The sequence below is a fragment of the Natrix helvetica genome (genome assembly GCF_964273705.1).
Source record: "Natrix helvetica genome assembly, chromosome: 7".
In the NCBI taxonomy this organism is placed as follows: Eukaryota; Metazoa; Chordata; class Lepidosauria; order Squamata; family Natricidae; genus Natrix; species Natrix helvetica.
In genome coordinates this window covers 17,676,925-17,700,857 of record NC_138558.1, presented here as the reverse complement: position 1 = coordinate 17,700,857, position 23,933 = coordinate 17,676,925, and the positions used below count along the sequence as shown (strand labels likewise).

The 23,933-nt window shown below is 40.1% G+C and overlaps 1 protein-coding gene across 2 annotated transcripts in view; it reads right to left on the bottom strand.

The window, feature by feature from the left end:
* Nucleotides 1-8,655: 8,655 nt before the first annotated feature.
* Nucleotides 8,656-23,933, bottom strand: part of GRID2 (glutamate ionotropic receptor delta type subunit 2) — a gene marked incomplete at its 5' end in the record, with an annotated part of 1,118,477 nt that continues 1,103,199 nt past the window's right edge. For both annotated transcript variants that reach the window (XM_081960469.1, XM_081960470.1), the window contains 2 exons: nucleotides 8,656-9,108; nucleotides 18,435-18,675. In XM_081960469.1, the coding sequence (XP_081816595.1) occupies nucleotides 8,686-9,108; nucleotides 18,435-18,675 (664 nt within the window). In that variant the 3' untranslated portion in view covers nucleotides 8,656-8,685. The remainder of the gene's footprint in view (nucleotides 9,109-18,434; nucleotides 18,676-23,933) is intronic.

Genomic DNA, 23,933 nt, shown 5'->3' with positions numbered 1-23,933 from the left:
CCAAAGAAATCAGATTGGTTCAGAGGAGTTCAGCCTGACTTATCAGAACAATTACCCATCTCCAATTGTTAGGAACAGTGAAATGCAAGACAAATTGTTATTGCTACTTTCCTATGTTATTTTGTAGGATTGCAAGTTGCCAGCAGAAGATTAGCACTTTTTCCACTTGAGTAGTCCTTTGGAATCCCTACAACAGTAGTTTACAAGTTTCTAAGAATAAATGTTGCGAGACTAGAATATGCCGAAAGGTAAGCATTTTAAAAATCAATAATAATAATGATGATGATGATGATGATGATGATGATGATGGTGGCTAAGGTTCAAGAAGCTGACTGAATACTTATAAGTTAGTAGCACGAGAGGTCTCCAATTTTTCTGCTTTCTGAATACCTTTGGAAGCAGTGGCACATTAGTATCATAACTGTCTTCTGAGATTTGAAAACACCACAATGTTTTGCTTATCTATCTGTCTATCTGCCTAATTTGTATAATTGCCCATTTCACAAGGAAGTGATTCTGGATCACATTCAGCAAAATTATATGACGAAGCCTCTGGTATCTTCTTTCAGAGCCCGTTTAACAGTAGTACACAATCTGGGGTCTTCCTGGATACACAATTCCTGCTTGATTAGCAGGTAGCAGCCCTGGCCCAGAAGGCCTTTGCCAAGGTTCATCTAGTGCACCAGTTGCACTCTTTCCAAGAGCAGGTGGACATTTAGGCTAGAGGTGGAGCCCTCAGCTCACAATCAGGAGACTGTGAGTTCGATCCTAGGTAGAGGCAGATATTTCTCTTTCGGGGCACAATGGGAATATATCTGTTGAACAAAGCTCTGTATTGGCGACAGGAAGGGCATCTGGCCATTAAAACGCTCTGCTAGCTCCATTCAATTGCCCAGACTCCATCCCGCAAGGCAGGGGTGGGTTCTGGCTTCTGTTACTGCCGGTTCTCTCAGAGACACGCGCAGAAGTAAAAAAAAAAATGCTGCTGTGCTTGCAAAAAACAAGATGGCGGTGCCTACGCCGCCGCCGCTAGAATCAGTTTGGAGGCATGGCCGGCTGAGTTACTACCTACCTGGCTGAACTAGTCCGAACCGGTAGGAACCCGCCTCTGCCACAAGGGATTATGGAGTCATGAAATGATGATGATGATTCAAGCTTTGGTCATGACTATTGCAATTAACTTTACACGGGGCTGTCCTTGGTGACCATCCAGAAGCTTCAGCTGGTCCAGAATGTAGTGGCATAGTGGTATCTTTCAGTATGCCATGAGTCACACTAGTTGTAGCAATAGGGAGGCAGGGAATGCTGCGGGTCACATCCCGGAGGGAGATACACCTGGTGGGATCCAGAAGAAGGCCTTCTCCATGGTCTTCATCACTTGAGACTCTCTCTGGAATATCATTCCCCCAGAGATTCGAACGGCCCCCACTTTAATACTCTCTAATACGCACTCTAAGGCGCTGAAGACCTGGTTCTGCCAGCGGGCCTGGGGAACCCACAGCGGGATGGAGCCTCGATCTGCTGTCACTGGAGCACGTTTTTTTGAATTTATTATATTATACTATATTAATTTATTTGATTCTTTTTATTAGTTTTATTGTTTTAAATGTGGTTTTATATTCTGTAAGCCGCTATGGGCGAATAGGCGGCAATATAAATCCAATAAATAAATAGTTGCCAGTTTGCTTTCAGGTGCCATTCCTGTTGCTGATTACATAGCGCAGTGCCCAATTAATTGAGGAGTGCCTGTCTCCTCTAATAGCTGTCTGGCTGATTCAGTCCAACAGAGATAATCACTGCTATCTTAATTAAACATACAATAAATGATAGTCGTCTCCCTCCCTACATATTTGATCTACAAAAAGTGCATTGCTCAATGTAACCATAAAGTACTTTCATGCGGTGCTACCAAAGTATGACTTTTAATTTCCAACTTATCTGTATAGAAATTGCAACCTTTCATCTACGTTGAATACTAATGGTTTTTAAATGTGGGGACTTTGCCCATTTTTTTGTTCAAGCTACTGACAATAATGACTTCTATTTTTGGCATTTATTGCATACATGATTTATGATAGATTATTCAGGACTAATGGAATATTAAATCACAGAGTGACATTTCTACTCCCCCACCCGGAGTCCTTTAAGAAAGCATTGTCCTACCGAAACTAGTTAGGGGGTTTTCTTCTATCGAGGCAAGTAGGAAGATTTTGTTTTATAGGATCCCTATTTGGAAGCGTGTTTGCAGTCTAGCACTATAATTTCAAACCACCTTAACATTTGATTGTCCAGCCTTCTGCATCCCTCCAAAGCATGTTCCACATATGCATTAACTAAATGGATTAGGTCCAGGACATGCTTTTTAGGATCATAGTAGTAAAGTCTTAGATTATTATATTTTTATTATATTTTTTATTTTATTATTTTTATTTTATTATTTTTATTTTACTGTTTTATTTATTTTATTGTTTTGTTTTATTTTATTTATTATATTTTATTATTTTATTTTATTTTATTATTTTATTTTATTTTATTTCATTTTATTATTTTATTATTTTATTTTATTGTTTTGTTTTGTTTTATTTTACTTTATTTTATTTTATTTTATTATTTTATTATTTTATTTTATTTTATTTATTTATTATTTTATTTTATTTTATTTTATTTTATTATTTTATTTTACTTTACTTTACTTTACTTTACTTTACTTTACTTTACTTTACTTTATTATTTTATTTTATTTTATTTTATTTTATTTTATTTTATTATTTTATTATTTTATTTTACTTTACTTTACTTTACTTTACTTTACTTTACTTTACTTTACTTTACTTTATTTTATTTTATTATTGTCTTTATTATTGTCCTTAAAGTCTTGAACAGATTCTCAATGATCCTTTTGGTGAAAATAGTTCAGTCCTACCACTAAAATTATGGAGTTATCCATGAACAAATTCCTGAAGATTAAACCTGTTACTGGAATGACTTCAGAATCAGAACAGAGATAGAAAGGATCTTAGAGGTTTTCTAGTCCAGCCCCCTGCTCATGCATGACATCCTATACCACTTCAGACAAGTGACTGTCCAGTCTCTTCTTAAAAACCTTGGAACAACTGTTAAGTTATTCCTTAAGATCAGAATGACAGATGTTTGTTCAAGCAGTCGACACAAACTGAACATGACTCAATGGGAATTAGCAGATTAATTAAGTATTGTGCTTTAGGGACAACTATTAATAAAGAGGCATCTCCAGATGGGATTAAAAAAATGGCAAAAATGGCGTGTTTGTCACATGTAAAAATGCATTTGATTAAGTTTGGAAGCGCAACTCACCTGGTAATTAAAAAAATATATGGATTTCTTTCATCAGCTATGAAGTACAGGACAATTGACATCTGTGAAGTCCATTAAATATGTTAAATACAGTGAAGCATTACTGTACAACGCTTGATGGACATTTTATTTGGGGGAGTTGCCTGGTAAAACCCACCTCCTTCTGGGAAATTTCAGTGTAAATTTCCTTCTTTGATTTATTTCTCTATTCCAGTGAATTCAATGAATGCCAGAGGTTTCAAATCAGTAATTCTCAGAGCTGTTTTACCACCTAAGTTGCTCTAAGATCTAACCCAGCAATCTCCAACTATTCCGGCTTTTTGGCCGGGCGGCAGCAGGGTTTACAAAACACAGATGTTTCTGTGTGTGCAGCTCCATTTGCATGAGGGGCGGGAATGTGGGGGCGCAGCATGTGTTTGTGCATGCGCAGTACTATAAAAATTGTTCGGCGCATGCGCAGAAGCCAAAAACAAGATGGCGGGGTCTATGGTGCCGCCAGGAGAACCAGTTTGGGGGAGTGGATGGCCTGGGTCGCTTCCAGTTCCAGCAACCCAGTCTGCCAAACCACTACCGGTTTTGCCGAACCCGTCCGAACTGGTAGGAACCCACCACTGGTGCATTTCCCCCCCTCCGCCCCGCTTGCGCGACCTGTTTCCAAACAGTCCGCAACCTAGTACCAAGCTGCAGCCTGTGGGTTGGGGATCCCTGATCTAACCTGTTGAGAGAAGAGGACATTGACTGTTAAAAACATGACATAAATATGAAGCTAAACATTCCTTTTCAGGCCTTTCTTAGACATTGGAAACCGAGTAATGATTCTGCATTTATAACTCTTAATAGCAGTAACTTGCGGGATCGTATCCTGACCCATACATCCCTGCGACCAATTCGCTCTCACAGAGAGGGACTCCTCCGGGTGCCGTCCACTAAGCAATGCCAGAGGGCGGCGCCGAGGGGTAGGGCCTTCTCTGTGATGGGCCCAGCCCTCTGGAATGACCTCCCCCCCGACATTAGGACAATTACCGATCTCCGCTCCTTCCGCACAAAACTCAAGACCCACCTGTTCCAACTAGCCGGCCTGGCTTGAATTATAACTACATTCTCTAATCCCCCTGGACAATTTTAAATTTTAAATTAATTCTGACTTTTTGGGTATTTTAATTGTTTTAATCTTATTGTGTTGTTTTAACTCATGATTATTTATTTATGTATTGTAAAATGTTTTTGTATATACCTCCTCATCATCATTTGTTTGTATATTGAATTGTACGCCGCCCCGAGTCCCTCTGTGGAGAGGGAGCGGCCTATAAATTGAATAAATAAATAAATAATAAATAATAATAAATAAATAAATAAATAAATAAATAAATAAATAAATAAATAAATAAATAAATAAATAAATAAATAAATAATAATAACTGTGAGAGGGAACTTGGAGTCTTAGTGGACAACCAGCTAAATATGAGCCAGCAGTGTGCAGCAGCAGTCAAAAAAGCCAAGACAGTCTTAAATTGCATTAATAGAGGGATAAAATCAGGATTAAGTGAGGAACTAATAGCATTCTATAAAGCCTTAGTAAGGCCACACCTAGAGTACTGCATCCAGTTTTTTTGGTTACCACACTATAAAAAAGATGTTGAGACTCTACAAAAAGTGCAGAGAAGAGCAACCAGGATGGTTAGGGGACTGGAGACTAAAACATATGAAGAAAGGTTACAGGAACTGGGCATGGCTAGTCTAGTGAAGAGAAAGACCAGGGGAGACATGATAGCAGTCTTCCAATATTTGAAAGGCTGCCGCAGAGAGGAGGGGGTCAAGCTATTTTCCAAAGCACCCGAAGGCCAGGCAAGGAATAATGGATGGGAACTGACCAAGGAAAGATTCAACCTAGAACTTTCTGACAGTGAGAATAATCAACCAGTTTGCCCTCGGAAGTTGTGGGGGCTTCATCACTTGAGACTTTCAAGAAGAGATTGGACTGCCATTTGTCAGAAATGGTGTAGAGTCTCCTGCTTGAACAGGGGGTTGGACTAGATGACCTACAAGGTCCCTACCAACTCAGTTTAAACGCAGTTATGGGCCCAAGTGAATGAATGCTTTGGATTCATACTTAATTATTTGTTTGTCTACTCACATGATCGTTGAAATAGGCAGAGAGGCAAGTTTAAAAAACCATTTTATTAGACAAATTATTTAGACAAATTATACACAGAAAGCTCTGCCACTTGCAACCGAAGCCTCCAAAATGTGTTTGTGTATAATAGACAACACATAAAATAATTGGATTATCACTAAAACCGCCGCAACATCTGATATACCCCTATAGCTTGTAAAGAATTTTTTCCCCTTTTTTTGTTCTTTTTTTTTTATAAATCAGTTGTGTAGATGTTTTATGAATGTTACAAGGGGAAACAAGTTGTGCATGCTTTCAAACACTTGTACCCTGGAAACAGAATGGCCTTTCTGATGATAAGAAAATTGTTCTGCCTTACACAGTAGACAATATTATGCAGATTTCATACAAAAAACAATGACAATTACAAGGTGTTCCCCCAGAACAGAATTAGGCATCAAAATAGAATAGATTTGAAGAATATACTTTGAATTTTTCCTACAGCAGATCACCTAAGCTGGTTCTTATAATCAAGTCCTATCCACATAACTGAGTTAGATTAACGTAAATATCATATCAAATTAAAACAAAGAAAAAAACACGTAATAAGTTGGCTTGCTTTCTACTTAACCGCAGTTTAGTTTATAAAGATTACAACTGAAGCTCATTTTTACAATTCTGAACAAGTAGAGTGTTAACTTCAAAAATGTTTACCAGGTGCTGTTTTTTGTTGTTGCTGCTGCTGATGTTGTCATCAGCTTCTCATTCTATACAATTGGAACTCACATCAAAAATACATCTATAATTGAATATGTAATAAAGATTTAAACAAAAGCTTATTTTTTCCTTCCCCATTCCCTCTTTCTTGGAGCACTTACAGGACTGCAATTTAAGGCCACACCAGTCATTCTCATCAGCCTTCTTTCTGTAAAATATTTTCCAAATATTGACAGTATTGATTTCAATAGGGCTTATTCAACATTCACAATCTGTTTTTTTCATGCTCCGGAGAGCTGAAAATCAGATATCCCTGTAGATATATAGTTGTATTTTTAACCTAATGAATGCTTTCCAATTTTGCAATTTAATGTAAAAGCATGATTAACCATAAGCTTAAACACTGTTGAATAGCGATTGCAAAAAATATTTTAAAAATCTACCATATTTTTGGGAGTATAAGACACACCTTAGTTTTGGGGGAGAAATAGGGAAAAAAATTCTGCCTTCCAGGTATTCATCTGGTTAGCATCCTTAGTCTAGTCAGCTTCAGCACATACTTTTGCTAGTTTTGAGTACCCGCATGCTTTTTATCCCTTAGATGCGGATAAAAAACAGCTTCTAAAGCACAGCTGATCGTTGGAGAGAGAAGCAACGAGAAAAGCAGGGGAAGCCCAGAAGATCGCTTCACTCCTTAGCGCCTCATCAAGGCTGAAAAACACTTGCGAAAAAGCTACATTTGGAATATAAGACGCACCCAAATTTTCAGCGTCCTTCGGGGGGGGGGGGGCAGAATGTGCATCTTACACTCTGAAAAATACACTAAATGAGTGACTTACACATCTTGTTACAAATGTTAAATGGCACTGGATGATCTAATTAAAAAGCAACAATATAAAATACGTTCGATCAAACAATGTAAATCAGGATAGTGTTAAAGCACCCCATCTTTGAAAAAAAAAGAAAAGAAAGAGACTCTTTGCCCTGTACACCTTTCCAGAATCCACTTGTTCTTACTAAAGCTTTATTAGACAAATTGCAATAGCACTGGCTGCCATTTTATAGATATATATGTGTGTGTGTGCGTGTGTGTGTGTGAACTTGTATTTGCATACATACCCTCCCACACACGCCCACTCACATATACCAAAGCATGTATATATATATATATATATATATATATATAGATAGATAGGCATATATATGTATGTATGAGAAACTAATTTGTTTAATAGAAGATTCTGCCGTATGATACAGTTCTCTGTACATAGGAAAACAAAACAACAACAACAAAAAAAAAACCTTTTAAACTCTGTACAATTCCCGAAAGATCATATGCACTGTTGCAGTGCAAAAAGGAGATTTAACTGTAGTCTTTACTGGCATAGCGATGGCTTTGTGAAAATTCTACAAAATTGCATTCTTGTGTTAAATGGTCTCTCCCTTCTCTTTACCATTTCTCTCGTTTTCGTTTTCCCTACCAAAACTGCAAGATTGGCCTTCAGTCCACAGTTAAAAAGGACACACTCTATAGCAGAGAAGCATGAAATGGATGTCCGAGAACAGACATTATTGCAATTATGAATATGTATATATATATATATAAAATAAAACCCATTCAAAGGTATTTCAGTGAAATGACATTGTATTATTATTATTATTTTTTTGATACAGACTTCATATTTAGTTCCTATATTTCAAGTGTTATGACATAATGCTGTGTAGACCTTCGGGTTCATTTCCAAAACGGTGCTTTGGAACATGTGGGAATACTAGCACCTGTACAGAGGCGGTATTCTACCGGTTCGCACTGGTTCGGGTGAACTGGTAGTGGCGGAGATGGGGGGCTCCGCCCACCCACCCAGACATCATCAAATACCTTCTGCGCATGCCCAGAAGTTCCACATATGTGCTCCTACTACCAAACTAATAGGGAAGATAAGAGGATACCATTACTGCACCTGTATGAACATTTAAACACTTGTTATCACCCCTCCCCCCGGGATCTTAAAGCTTCTACACAATGCCTAAAAAAATAATAATACATCGCTGCTTTACAGAATGGCAAACAGTTGTTACACTTACATCCTGGTGCGCTCAGAAACAGCCTCTTGGAATCATAATTGATGACCTGCCTAGCTGAAACTACTAACAGAGTTTTAGAAGGATGGCAAGCAGTTGTCCTACAGTAGCTCAGGTTGCGTTTACTTCAGAGTAGTCCCACCAGCTTGATGGTTACAAAGTTAAAGTTATAACATGTTCTAGAAAAGACTTACTCCAGAACCACTTTAGTTTAGCCACCTTAAAGAAACTGGGCTGAAAAATCACAGCCTAACGTTGTGGAAGAGAGAGAGAAAAAATGAAAAAGAGGAGGGCAAGAGGAAGGATAATGAGTTGTTACTAACACTTCAGGTTTCTTTTTTTTAAAAAAAAGTTACATCCAAGTTAGTTCCACAATATCACAGCCGCTCCTTGCAAAGGGAGTCCTAAGAAGAAACAGTGACGACGCAACGTCTGCAGCTTCAGATGGACGTGCCTCGGTCTGGATCGTTGCCGATGTTAAGCCCTAAAGTCGGAGTGGGTTGATACGGAATCGAAGACATTGTTTTGATAGGACTTCTGAAGAAGCCCCCATTTGGAGCCCTGTGCCTAAAAGGGCCAGTCCGGTGCTCAGGCACGTTGCCGAAAGGGAATCCAGAAGCAGCTTTAGCTGAAAGTGTGCGACTAAGAGTCTGGATCTGCTCTGGTATGAAAGTTGTGGTTGTGATGTGAGTGTTCCTGAAGTCACTGATTTGCTCCAGGGCTTGACGCGTGGGCAAAGTGTCAATGTCCAGGGGAGTCAAGTCAATGGATGACGTGGAAAACTGTTTATGGGGACTTTCGTCATCTGTGCAGAGGCTGTTCACACGCCTGTGGAGATGCTCTAGATCAATCTCTTTATCATCCTGGAAGGAGCAAAGCAAAAGGGAGAAAATGAATAATGCACTTCTTTGATGCCTTCATTTTTCAAACCAAAAACAGAAAGTCTTTCATGGTGAGGGGGAAAGAAGTTGAACAGAGGTGGGTTCCTACTGGTTCGGACCGGTTCGGCAGAACCGGTAGTGGTTTGGCAGCCTGGGTCGCTGGAACCGGCAGTGACCCCGGCCTGCCACGCCCCCAAACCTGTTCTCCTATAGGGCCGCCATTTTGATTTTCGGTTCTGCACATGCGCAGAACAATTGCAATTGCATAATTTATTTATTTTCTTTTTTTTAAAAATGGTTCTGCACATGCGCAGACCTAGTTTTTTTTGCAAATGCGCACATGCGTGGAGCAAAATTTTTGCATGCACTGAACCGGCAGTAATGCCGGGAGCAACCCTCCCCTGAATTTGAACCAGAATTAGGAAATAGCAATAGCAGTAGTGCTTAGACTTATATTCCGCTTCACAGTGCTTTATAGCCCTTAAACATTTTCCTAGAGTAGTACAGTGATCAGGCTGGCAATTTCTTCCGGATTCTGCCAGCTGTTATGTTTATTTTATTTATTTATATTTGGTGCTTCTAGACCGCCCCCTCTCCCAGAAGGGACTGTTAAATAAAATAAGTTGGCATAGTTTGTGCTGTGTGGCACTGCTGTTGGGGCATGGCATCCTATGATATCCATGGTGTTACGCCCATTTTTAATTTCCCACTCCATATGTAGCTTTTAGTCTATACTGATAACAAATTTAGACTCAACAATTAATTCTCAGGCAGAATAAATTCTGAGTATTAGACTATTGTTCCTATTATCTAAGAATATTTGAGCTTTGGTGGTTCATAAAAATTATTGCTATCTTTGCAGTCATACATAGAATCATTTTTTTAATGTAACTCAAACATTAGCGATATCAACAGCCAATCTTAGTTGCTCCATCTATCTTTTATCATCCCACATTACAAAGCGTGCAATCCATAATACTTTCTGAAAAACAAGTGACTTTAGCTTATCAGCTGTTTATTTCACTAAGGTATCTATAATGCACTTTTCCTTTGAAATATTATGTTTTGTTTTATTTTTATTTAAGAAAATGTACATGACTGCCCCCAGTGACTCTGGGCGGCTTGCAGGGATATTAGCAAATAGGTGCCTAAAATTTAGTTTTGACACATTCATTTTTTTCCATTCTATTATTGTCAGCCCCAAGCACAACATAGAACAACCCAGCCAAAGTTCTGTTCTTCATTTACTTACATCAATAGACAGAATCTTGGCAGAGTAAACTTTTATGTATATACAGGCGGTCCTCGGTTTACAATCAGAGGCGGTATTCAGCAGGTTCTGACCAGTTCTGGAGAACTGGTAGCGAAAATTTTGAGTAGTTCGGAGAACCGGTAAATACCTCTGACTGGCCCCGCCCCATCTCTTCTCTGCCTCCCGAGTCCCAGCTGATTGGGAGGAAATGGGGATTTTGCAGTAACCTTCCCCTGGAGTGGGGAGGGAATGAAGATTTTACAGTATCTTCCCCTGCCACACCCACCAAGCCACGCCCACCCAGCCATGCCATGCCCACCAAGCCACGCCCACAGAACCGGTAGTAAAAAAAATTGAATCCCACCACTGCCTAAAACCATTCATTTAGTGGCTGTTCGAGGTTACAACAGCACTGAGAAAAGTGACTTATGACCATTTTTCACTCTTAAGACCCCTGAAACAGCATCACATGACCAAAATTCGGACCCTTGGCAATTGGCATGTATTTATGTATCCCAAAGTCATGTGATCACCTTTTGTGACTTTCTGACAAATAAAGTCAATGGGGAAGTCAGATTCTCTTAACAACCATGTTACTAACTTAACAACTGCAGGGATTCACTTAACAACTGTGGCCCAAAAGGTTGTGAAATAGGGTACTTAACAAATGTTTCAGTTAGCAACAGAAATTTTGGGCTTAATTGTGGTTGTAAGTTGAGGACTACCTGTAATGGCCAGATATCAACTATTCTGATGGTCACTATGTAAGGCCTTCTCCCACAAAACTATCAGTGTTAGTACCAAATCACAACTTATTTCTTTTTATAGTTTAGTAATTGTATACTCTGAACATCCAAATCCTCACTAGCAGGGCGACTCAAAGTCTTTCATCAGTTTTTGAGTGCAATTATGTTGTATTCTTTTATTGCTATAACTGCTACTTCTGATGGAAGTATAGATTGTTAAAGTTTTGTTTGGTTTCGAGCAAGGAAAGCATTACAAGAAAGAAAAAGAGGAAAACGGAGATGAAGATAAAAAGAAATAATGCAAGAGGAAATGTCACAGAAGCTTTAGGGCCAAAATTGTGTTGTTGATAAGAAGATTATGAAAGGCTAAGGAAAATTTCTAACAGTGAATTTGTGGGATTTAAAGGCTACAGGTAAATTTCACATATTGATCAGAATAAATGTGCCAATTCTTTGACTGCTAATTTTGAGTGCTTTATTTGGAAGGTAATTCAGACTTGGCTATGTGCATTTGGAAAAAAAGGGGGCTTATAATGATGCTAGATGAAAACTGGAAGTTCTCTTTCTGAATGAAAGCACATTTTTAGCCCTAAATAGCATTTTTCATTATACGAATAATACATTTTGAAATTAAGTTTCATTCCTGTTGTAACTATAAAATGTTATTTTTTCCAAAAAATATTTATATATGTAATGCTAAATATAGAATTGTTGTAACATTCTATTTATTTATTTACACCCAACTTACTTACAGCTTACAACCTTATTTTATATATATACTGGAGGAGAAAGATAATATACAATACAATAGTAGAGTTGGAAGGGACCTTGGAGGTCTTCTAGTCCAACCCCCTGCCTAGGCAGGAAACCCTACACTGTTTCAGACAAATAGCTATCCAACATCTTCTTAAAGACTTCCAGTGTTGGGGCATTCACAACTTCTGGAGGCAAGCTGTTCCACTGATTAATTGTTCTAACTGTCAGGAAATTTCTCCTCAGTTCTAAGTTGCTTCTCTCCTTGATTAGTTTCCACCCATTGCTTCTTGTTCTACCCTCAGGTGCCTTGGAGAACAGTTTGACTCCCTCTTCTTTGTGGCAACCCCTGAGATATTGGAACACTGCCATCATGTCTCCCCTAGTCCTTCTTTTCATTAAACTAGACATGCCCAGTTCCTGCAACCATATGTTTTAGTCTCCAGTCCCCTAATCATCTTTGTTGCTCTTCTCTGCACTCTATCTAGAGTCTCCATATCTTTTCTACATTGTGGTGACCAAAACTGAATGCAGTATTCCAAGTGTGGCCTTACCAAGGCATTATAAAGTGGTATTAACACTTCACGTGATCTTGATTCTATCCCTCTGTTGATGCAGCCTAGAACTGTGTTGGCTTTTTTTGGCAGCTGCTGCACACTGCTGGCTCATATTTAAATGGTTGTCCACTAGGACTCCAAGATCCCTTTCACAGTTACTACTAGTGAGCAAGGTACCACCTATACTGTACATGTGCATTCCATTTTTGTTGCCTAAATGTAGAACCTTACTCTTTTCATCATTGAATTTCATTTTATTAGATAGTGCCCAATGTTCAAGTTTGTCAAGATCCTTCTGTATCTTTAGCCTATCTTCTGGAGTGTTGGCTATTCCTGCCAGCTTGGTGTCATCTGCAAATTTGATGAGTTCCCCATTTATTCCCTCATCCAAATCATTGATGAAGATGTTGAAGAGTACTGGGCCTAAAACAGAGCCTTGGGGTACTCCACTGCATACTTCCCTCCATGTAGATGCAGTTCCATTGATCTAATATTAGGTGTTCCATCCTGGTAAAAATAAAGCCATTTCTGCCATTTTTGTGATCAAATGTCTTAATATTGCCTTCGTTTTTTAAATACACCAAATTCTGTGCATGGTTTGCTTACTCCTTTTTGTTTTCAAAGCCTCCTTATCAAAATTCAGTATAAATGAGGCAACAGTGTGCCAACTAACGAAAAACCAAAAATAAAGATAAATTAAATGCACTGCGTTTGTGTGTGTGTGTGTGTGTGTGTGTGTGTTTGTGAGAGTGTGTGTGTGCACTCCCACATACAGAAAATACCTGGACCTGGATCACTGAGAATCTCCATAGACACTTGATTGCAAGCCAAACAAATTACGATAGGATGTCCAAGATACTACTTCATGTAGATTTTACCCACATTTTAAATTGCCAATATTTGTAGTAGCTAAATGGTTCCCCCTCTCCTCCCTCCCCACCCATTCCTTAAGGCTGTAAATCACAAGGAAAACGTTTGTATAAGTTTCTTCTAAACAGTAATCTCATAAATTGATCCCTTGGCTTTTGGATACAGTCACACTCTTCTTTTGTCAGTACTCTGATTTAGAAGTGCAGACTCACATTCACTCTGATGAATGGCAAGCCTGCCTAAAGAGAATGATTTAAAGACAATCCAGAGATATCCCTCTATAAGTAGACCAGAAAAGAAATTTAAAAATAAACAATTCAGGGCTGGGAAAATTAAGCCATCGTTTATATTTGACATTTTGAGGGTGATGGATTTTATAAATGCCTCCCGTTGTCTCAAAAGGAAGAGGTGGTTGGAACTCTGCAAAACCCTGTGAAAACTTACTTTTAGTCAAGGACGTGGGAGTTCAACCTGAATAGAGAAAAGGGATGTTCATGCAAGCTTCCTCCTGGATTTCTGACCATGGATGGTGCTCAGAAGCCTACTGTACATTTAATTTTAAGGCCTGAAGGGGGAGCGCATGCCAATAAACATGTTGTTATATACTTATATGTTACGCTTATATATAAGGTAGTCCCTGACGTACGATCACAATTGAGCTCAAAATTTCTCTCGTTAAGTCAGACATTTGTTAAGTGAATTTTGCACCATTTTACCATCTTATTCGCCATAGTTGTTAAGTCAGGGGTGTCCAAACTTGGCAACTTTAAGACTTGTGGACTTCAACTCCCAGAATTCCCCAGCCAGCAGAGCTGGCTGGGGAATTCTGGGAGTTGAAGTCCACAAGTCTTAAAGTTGCCAAAGTTTGGACACCCCTGTGTTAAGTGAATCACTGCCGTTAATAACTTAGTCACCCGGTTGTGAAGTGGATCTGGCTTCCCCACTGATTTTGCTTGTCAAAAGGTTGCAGAAGGTGATCATGTGACCCTGGGACACACAGCAGTCATAAAACTAGTTACCTGAATTTTGATCACCTGATTGAGGGGGGCGGGGGCTACAAAGGTCATAACTGTGAAAAAAAATGGTCATCAGGCACTCTTTTCAGTGCCGTTGTACGGTCACTGTGAACTGTAGTAAATCTGCTCATACATGGCCTGTATATGAGCCATGCTGGTGCAGTGGTTAGAATGCGGTATTTCAGGTTAATTCTGCTGACTGCCGATTACCAACAATTTGGCAGTTTGATTCTCCCCGGCTCAAGGTTGACTCAGCCTTCCATCCTCCCGAAGCCGGTAAAATGAGGACCCAGGTTGTCGGGGGCAAAAAGCTGACTCTGTAAACAGCTTAGAGAGGGCTGTAAAGCCCTGTGAAGTAAGGTGACCAACCGTCCTCCTTTAGGGAGGACAGTCCTTCTTTTGTAAGTTCTGTCCTCCCTCGAAAAGTGTCCTCCTACATGTCCTCCTTTTTGATATTTGAAGGCTAATCTGTTGCGCGTTATGTGACGTATTTTATTAAACAGTTTTTAATGGTGTTTTTTTTTACTTCATTGCAAGTATATTGAACAGATATTGAATCTTGTGTTGAATTTTTATCTAAAGAAATGCTAGACATTAAAATAGACGACAATTGTCTCTTTGAAGAAATTAGAAGACTGAATGTATATTTAAATTCTGAAAAATTAATACAATGGGAAAATCAACATGTTGAAATTGATAAAAGATGGGTGGATATTTTCAGCCATTTCAAAAATGAACATATTCCATGTGAACATTTATTTATACTTGTTCAATTTACGTTGTGCTGCCCTGGAACTAATGCAGCAGTTGAAACAGTTTTTTTCAATTGCCAATGATTTTTCGACAAGTGAGAAATCGAGATTGAATGTTGATACTCTAGCTGCAGCACTTGCCGTAAAATTCAATATGAAGGATATTTCTTGTTCAGATATTTCCAATATATTGCTAGAAGATGATACATTGACAAAAAATATTAATTCCATGGAAAAGTACTCATTTAAATAATAAACAGGCATGTAAGCATAATTACAATATAAAATGTTGCAAATGTTTTTATTATGCATATATCATATTTTAGTGTATTATTGTTGCAATGAATAAAATATTTCTTTTATTTACGATATATTTTTTCCAATTTATTTGTCCTCCTTTTCATTGTAAAAAAGTTGGTCACCTTATGTGAAGTGGTATATAAGTCTAAATGCTATTGCAATATGTTTGCAACAACCTTTTGGTTTTTGCAGTGAAATATATAGGATGCCCTTGAAAGACATCTGGAGATAATGGGTGTACGGTCGACACACATGTTGTCATTTAGCTTCTCTTAGCAGGCTATGCAGACATGCAGGGCTCTTAGTAGATCTGGATTTGCCACCTAATATAGGTGCAACAGAGAGCTGTAGCAACCTTGCTTTTTAGAAATGCTCTTATCTGCGAACCATGTTCCCTATGTTGTCTATCTTAAAACAGCTGAGGTCTACATACAGACATTTAATGTGTGAAGCAGCTCTTAGTGCACATGAAGAAAATGAAGTCAAGTAAGAGAGGGCGGTTGTGTTGATTATGCTCAAAATGACTTGTTGCTTGAAGTGCTGGTAAGAAGTTACCAGAATGAAGCACATGGATTAAACTTGTGGGAAACAGAACCTATTAGTTTTGCAGAACTGTAAGAAGACATGCTAGTCGGTGAAGAAACTACAATGTATATGTATTTCTAATCTCATGAGCCAGGCCAAAGCCTGAGAATTGTATGTAGGAAGGCCTCTGCTACACTAGAAACTGGCCTTAATGAAGCTGATATGATAGTTACTTTAGAGACAACCCAATGGTGGGCTTCAAAAATTTCAGCAATGGGTTCTCTGCCCTATTGCTGGGTGGGTGTGGCCATGGTGGGCGTGGCCTAGTCGTCTTCCTGCACCACTGTGTGTGTGTGTGTGTGTGGGGGGGGGGGGTGTTTTCCAGCCTCCGGAGACTTTTCTCGAGCCTCTGGGAAGGCGAAAACTGCTTCCCCCAGGCTCTGGAGCCCCTCTGGAGGTCGTAAATGGGTGTGTTTCCAGCCTTCCGGACCTTCTGGGAGGCCTGTTTTTCCGCCTTCCTGAGCCTCCGCGCAGGCCCTGCACTTACCTCGCATCCAAAAAGGGGTGCGTGGATACTCCTGGGAGGGGCAGGGTGAGAGCCAGCCAGGGTTGGGATTTGGAGGTTCTCCAAACCGGCCATAACGTTAGGTACGGGTTCTCCCGAACCCGGGTGAACTCTTAGCAGCCCATCCCTGAGACAACCCCTAGGAACTAGGACCATAAAAGGTCATTTGTAAATAAGGGCAGGGGGCGATAGAATTAGAATAATGGGAGATGTAATCAGGGGCGGAGATGAATGTCTTCATTTTAGACGCATGGGATAGGTTGTGACAGCATAAGTACTAAGCCAGTGAGGGGTGGGAGGTAAATTTGCAATGGCAATAGGGAATATAAGGGGAACATATTGATGATTTATGATGTGTCCATTGTAGTACCTCTCTCTCTCTCTCTCTCTCTCTCTCTCTCTCTCTGTGTGTGTGTGTGTGTGTGTGTGTGTGTGTGTGCATGCATGCATGCCCTCTTTCCAAAGTGGTACATAAAATTGCCATTTTTTTTCTCTTGCAAGTTTTGGCTGGTGATTGTTTATTTCAAAACTAGACAACGAATCCCACAAACTCAAGTGATTTCCTAGCTACTCCGATATATAGTATGAGTAGTCCTCGACTTACAACAGTTCATTTAGTGACCATTCCAAGTCACAACATCATGGAAAAAAGTGAGTTAAGACTATTTTTTCACTCTTACGAACCATTTCAGCATCCCCATGCTCAAGTGATCAAAATTCAGATGCTTGACAACTGACTCATACTTATGACGGTTGCAGTGTCATGTGATCCCCTTTTGTGACCTTCTGACAAGAAAAGTCAATGGGGAAACCAGTTTCACTTAACGACCATGTTACTAATTTACAAAGCATAGTGATTCACTTAACAACTGTGGCAAGAAAAGTTGTCAAATGGGGCAAAAGTCACATAACCAATGTTTCACTTAGCAACAAAAATTTGGGGCTCAATTGGGGTCATAAGCTGAGGAATGCCCGTAGATGCTTTAAGTGAACCTTTCTTAACCAATTTTCATTCTTTATTAAAATCTTATTTGGAAACGGGAAATTTAATGTTGTTTGCAGGAAGGGCATTGAAGATTCTCCATAGACATATAAAAATCAACACTTGCAAAAAACCCCTAGAAATCTAGTCATTAAATCTAAAGAGAATTGGGCTCCCGCCAATCTGAACATAACTTTACTTGAGTAGTTCTGAAGAATGCTTAACACTCTGAAAAATTTTATAGAACAATTTAAGACAGAATTTTGCATTCAAATATCACAGAAAGGATGGACAGAAACGTCAACCAATTAAAGTAATTCTAATAATTATCTGCCATTTGATCGCTTGGTCAGATCATTAAATTTAACTTTTGGGAGATCAGTTGCAAGTCATCAAAAAAGAAAGAGCACCCTCGAATGTAGCTGATTGTAAAGAAATGTATATAACAATGTACAATTTAATAAACCACCCGTTGCAGGCCTTTTTTTCTTGTTCACATCTTATGAAACAGGGAAGTACAATCCTACCAGAAGTCAAAACTGATTAATATTTGATCCTGCTTTAATCAACCAAAGATAAAATTCAGTTAAGCCAATTAAGGATGCAGTCTTAGATGTAAGCCCTATGGAATTAGCAGGATTTCCTTTTTGAATGTAGGATCAGGCTGCATCATACGTTGGTAGAAGTTAGATCTTATCCAGATTAGTAATAAAATACTTAATTGCTAATACTTTATACAAATAATATGAAAGCCAATTATTATTCACTAAATACTCGTGAACAAGATTTGTGCTAGTAAATCCCTCGGAAATTAATTAGGATAAGTATTTCATAAGTACGACATTATACTATTTCCCCTCTTCATGTTTTTTTTCCCCCTCCAAGAGACAAATGGTTCACAATTGGTGATTAAAATGCCATTAAAACATATCAGAAGATGCATTTTCCTTCTCACCTCTAGTGCTATGATGAAATGGAAGGGTCTCATACCTCTTTTGAAGGAACCCGTGAGCCTTTTCTTTTATTCCACCATGTTTCCAACATGGCAATTAAGCAGGAGAGAACAATCCCAGCTGCCAGTATGCAAAAAACACCTGCAAAGCTTTTTATGTCCAAGGCGCCGCCTTTATATTTGGGGTCCACAGAGGAGTGCAGATCACACTGGGAATTCTTTGGCCACCACTTATGCTTCAGTAGATCCATGTGTCCGTTCTGCTGAAGTTCTAGAATCCTTGGAGAGAAATCACATGGGGAGTCATGAATTTCTTCAAGAGCCACATGACATTATACAGCTGATATTAGGGTTCCAAATAGCACCCCCAACGAAAGAAGACTCTGAGGCATGAAGTTCCTCAAAGTTCCATTTTATTAGAGATATCATGTTGGCACATCTGGGAAAACCCGAATCTGAAAGTTGACATCCACACATCCTAAAGTTGTCAGGGATGAGAAATACTTCTCTAATAACTATGCAACATTCTGGGATACAAGATAAATGCATTTCCTTGAGCTCTCTTCATGTGCTCTCACTAGCATCACAGCATTAGAAATGCTGGCAGTTGCTGTTGCAGTAAGCCAAACAAAGACATGCTTTGTATTCTATTGATTTTAAGCACCTGCTTTAAAGGTGTCATATTTAAATCAATTGAACTGCAATGCACTTCAACGTACTTCCATTTAAAGTCTTTGTTTTAGTCAACGTTCACTTGTTCTAAATGGCAAGCAAATATTATCTCACACTTACATGTACTTATAAGATTCATATTTTAAATACTTTAACAATAATACTTCTAACAGTAAATGAAAACTGGTCCCAACTGATAAAAAGAAGACTAAAGATTAAATTATTATGCAGTAAATGTATGATGTAGTAACTGCAATAACATAAACAAGACAGGATTAAAATCAACCTGATCTGTAGATTCATGGTCCATGTGCAAAGTTTTAGCAACTTTCAGAACGTCAAAAATCCTCAACAGCACAGGAATTATTCAGATCTTGAAAGCAGATTTTTTGTGTGAAAAGGATAAATGGTTTCTCAGTCTCCTAATCTCTCTGAGCATTTTTCCACCTCCACCCTGGGATGATAGTTTATTAAATTTATTTGCCACTAAATTCCCAGGGACTGGGGACAGGATGCTCTAATCAGATAGGTGGTATGGTAACTTATGCCTTAGTCATTAAAAGGCTATATACCATATTTTTCAGAGTATAAGATGCACTTTCTCCCCACCCTCCTTAAAAGTGATTGGAAATTTTGGTGCATCTCATACAGCGAATGTTGAGATGGGTAGGGGGGGGGTTGGTTCAACTGTTGTAGAGTGTGTCACGGCGGCAGTGGCGAACGTGCAGCGGTGAACGGGTGGTGGCGAACGGGCAGCGGTGAACAGGCTGTGGCAGTGGCAAATGGGTGGTGGTGGTGGCAGCGGTAGCGAAGGAGTAGCGGCGAAGGAGCTGCGGCGGCGGCAAATGGTGGGGGCGGCGAACAGGTGGCAACGAATAGGCCGCAGTGGTGTTGAACAGTCTGTGGTGAGTGGGCCAGATGAATACCAGATGGATGCTGGGAGGCAGAGGCAGATGTTTTTTTCTTGTTTTCCTCCCCAGAAAAGGTAGGTGTGTCTTATAGTCTGGAGTGTCTTATACGCCGAAAAATATGGTAGATTAAAACCAGCTCCCTGGATTTCATACAAAAAAAAAAAACCCTCTATTGGCAACCAATGTAACTTTCACAGTGTGGCTCTAACGAAGGAAGCTAAAATGACTCTCGCTTGCCAGCATATGGGCTGCTGCATTTTGCAGCAACTGCAGTTTTTAGATGGTCTTTAAGGGCAGCCCCCATACAGAGCTTCTTGTCAATGTCGATGTCAAAATAATGAGGAGGTGTAGAGAGCCACAGAGATGATGTTGGGGAAGCTAAGTGGAGGCAGATGGGTACATAAACAAAAGCATTTGTTAAGCCGGGCAACAGCTACAAGTGTGAGGAAGACGCTCGGGATGACTCCTCCCTAATTCTCTGTAGTGTAAGAGGGAAAGAGAGGGAAACCAAAGTTGGGCTATTTTTGCCTTTCTCAATAAAATATGCTTTCGGTCAGAATTGTGGCATCAGCTTCCTGACGTGACTTAGTTCACGGGCCTGAATGATGTGAATGATAGTTGCCTGGATCCAGGGGTGAGCTGTTGGGAGTTCTCAGGGATTCGGGAGAACCTCTAGCTAAGATTCTGTGCAGTTCGGAGAACCCCACAATCTCACTCCTGTCTGGTCCCTCCCACTCCGCCCCTCTCAGGAGCCACGCAGCCATTTTTGGATAAGGTAAGTGCAGGGCGTGCGCGGAGGCTCAGGAAGGGTGAAAAACAGGCCTACAGGAAGTTCGGGAACGCCAGAAATGGGCCCATTTCCAGCCTCCAGAGGGCCTCCGGAGCCGGTGGGAGGCCGTTTTCACCCTCCCAGAGGCTCGAGGAAAGACTCTGAAGCCTGGGGAGGGCAAAAATGCCCCTTCTCCACCATGGCACAGGAAGCTGACTAGGCAATGCCCACCATGCCCACACCCACCCAGCAACTGGGCAGAGAACCCCTTGCTAAAATTTTTGAAGCCCACCCTTGCCTGGATCTCAAGCTCTAAGAAGGCCTTGTGGACTGTATGATGCTGGGCAAAAGCTCCTCATGCTCCTGTTTTCATCTGCCAGTGGAGTAGGACCCATGTCCACCCATGAGATTCCATAGCCATAGCATTTAGGCTTATATGCCACCCCATATTTGCCACTTGATTAGCACTCTCTGGATGGTTTACATTATTTGCATATTGCCCTCAACAATCTGGGTCTTCAATTTACCAATCTCAGAAGGATAGAAGGTTAAGTCAACCTTGAGCCCCCATCAGGATCAAAAGACTGGCTGTGGGCAGAGTTAGCCTGCAATACTGCATTCTTATCCTAAGGGTGCCACCCTTAACCTGTCTCACCTACACTGCGAAAGTTTTGGAAAAATGCTGTGTGGTTCCCTCATCATCTTTTCTCAATGCTAAACATATCGATTCTATCAATTCCTTTTATTAGGTCTGAGTTTCTAATCAAATCATCTGTATAGCTTCTCTTTGCACTTGTACCAATCCTCGTTAAAGAGGAGGGGGTGGGTGGGCTGCATCAGTGTTGTGTTTGACCTTGGTGGGCTGGGGTGGGCATGGTGTGACCAGTTCGATGTCACTCCTGTTGGGGGTGCCTGTGGTGGCCCAAACGCTCTGCCAGCGAAAACGGGCTCCTGGGCTCCGTTTTTGGCTGCGACGGCCTCTCGCAAGCCTCTGCTAGCAAAAATGGAGCTCAGGAGGGCTGCCCGAGCTCCATTCTAGGCTGCAACACCTCCTGCAACCTTCTACCAGTGAATACAGAGCTCAGGGTTTCACTGGCAGAGGCACCATAGTCCAGTCCATGACTGTTTTCAGGGTGGCCTCGTAGGCCAGATCTAAGCACCCAATGGGCTGGATCCAGTCTCTGGGCCTTGAGTTTGACACCCCTGCTCTAATTCCTTAGTAAAGATTCTTCGCTAAACAGTGCTCGGTTTACTTCTTGATGGGTTTTCAGTTCAGATCTTGTTTGATCTTTGTAACACTTTTGAGACTGAAATTTCTTCTTAACTGTATCACGCCAATTGGAATTATACAGATAGGAAAGATACCTCTCCCAGCTATCAGAAATTTGGGCTAGTGAGAGATACAGATTTTGTAATGAGGCAGTGGAAGCGGAGATGTGAGAAGAAATGATTAAATCCTTCAGTCAGGGAAATTATAGATCAAGGCAAATTACAGTAGCATCAAAGTGACTCGTTTGTCTAATGAGGCCAAAAGCCAGATCACATTTGCCCTTTGCAAAATCGTGCATGTTCTGGCAATTTAATTCAGGTGTTTAGTCAAAGGAACTAATTTGTATGCTGAGGTTTTTGAACGCAGTGAGAGTTTCCATCTGATCTAGTTGGTGAACAAACTCCATTAACGTTCAAAGTGATTTGCATGAGAGGATAATAAAAAAAACAAAAACCACCACAGTTTGGAGGACAATATTAGCTCCAGAAAAGACGATTTTTTTAAAAAAGCATTAATTTGGCAGTAATTCACTTTCTGTAGTGTGTGGATTTCCCCACAAGATGGCACCCTGTCCACAAAAACAGAAAAGCATTCACACACACTCCAGTGTTCAGGAAGAATAAATAAAAGTTTTCTTATCAGGAAACAAGCACATAATACTATCATATTTAGAATATACAGATACTCAGTTCTCAGAGACATCACTTTAACGGGTTTTTTTTTTTTCAAATTGTAAAGCATATTGGGATGATGTCCTCAAACATTCCAAATGCTTGCTTTGTTTTACAAGAGTAGGGATCCAGTTGGAGTAAATGGGAATGAATTAGCTGCCATTCTATAGCTGGTCACAAGCTTATCAGCCAGGGTTTAAGGAAGACTGAATGTCAAGAACAGAAATTATATAGATGAACCATGCAGAACAAAAGAAAGTGAAATTAGAAGAAAAAGGAGAGAATTTTAGCCAGGAAGTATTCTCCTTCAAAAGGTGAGATGCTTAAGTTGAGATATAAGGTCAAAACTAGTGGTGGGATTTGCACCTTTTGGGGAGAACCAGTTGTTAACTTTCTAAGCAGTTTGGAGAACCGGTTGTTGGAAGAAATCTCATTTTGTTTTTTATCACTTTACAGGGCTACTAGAAAGGAAGGCAGGAAGGAAACATTCTGGTGTTGTTTCTAGCCTAATCTTTATTGTCCTGCTTACAGAAACTGCCTCTCCCGTTAACCCTCATTACATTGTAACAGCTAAGGCGAAGCCCCCATTGACCTGAGTGACGTTGAGTTGGCCACGCCCACATGGTCGCATGACCACCGAGCCACGCCTACCGAGCTGGTCATTAGGGCAGAAAACCGGTTGTTAAATTATGTGAATACCACCACTGGTCAAAACTAGGACTTTCTAAGGACTTGTGGTTTATGGTACCCAGCAACTGCATTGGATTTCATGGACTCAGTGCTCACTCAGTGGACTGGGTGCTCAAACTATAACATTGACTTTATACTAGTTCTCGAGGAGACAAATAAGGCTGCAAGCCTGAATGACAGTTATCTTGCTTTAAGGCTGCCCTCCTGCCGTGTCATCTAGAGGTAAAGATTGAGCTATTATGCAAATACCAGTTATATCCGTAGCTGTAAAAGCATAGGGCAAACATCTTGCGCTGATGAAACATATGTATTATGCATGCATTGACTAGAGTAAAATATAGATGCCAAGCAGAGTGTAATAACATTGTGGAAAAGCTTTTATGCTGCTCGGTTTGGAGGCAAAGCAGACTGTAGTCCATTAAAGTGCATGGTTTCAGAAAAACTAAAAGGCATATTGACCTCCAGAGGGTACTGTTCTTGTGATATGCAGCGCTAACCTGCTCTGCGGTTTTTATGATAAACGAGAGGAGAATTCCGTCCCCAAAGTAACAGTC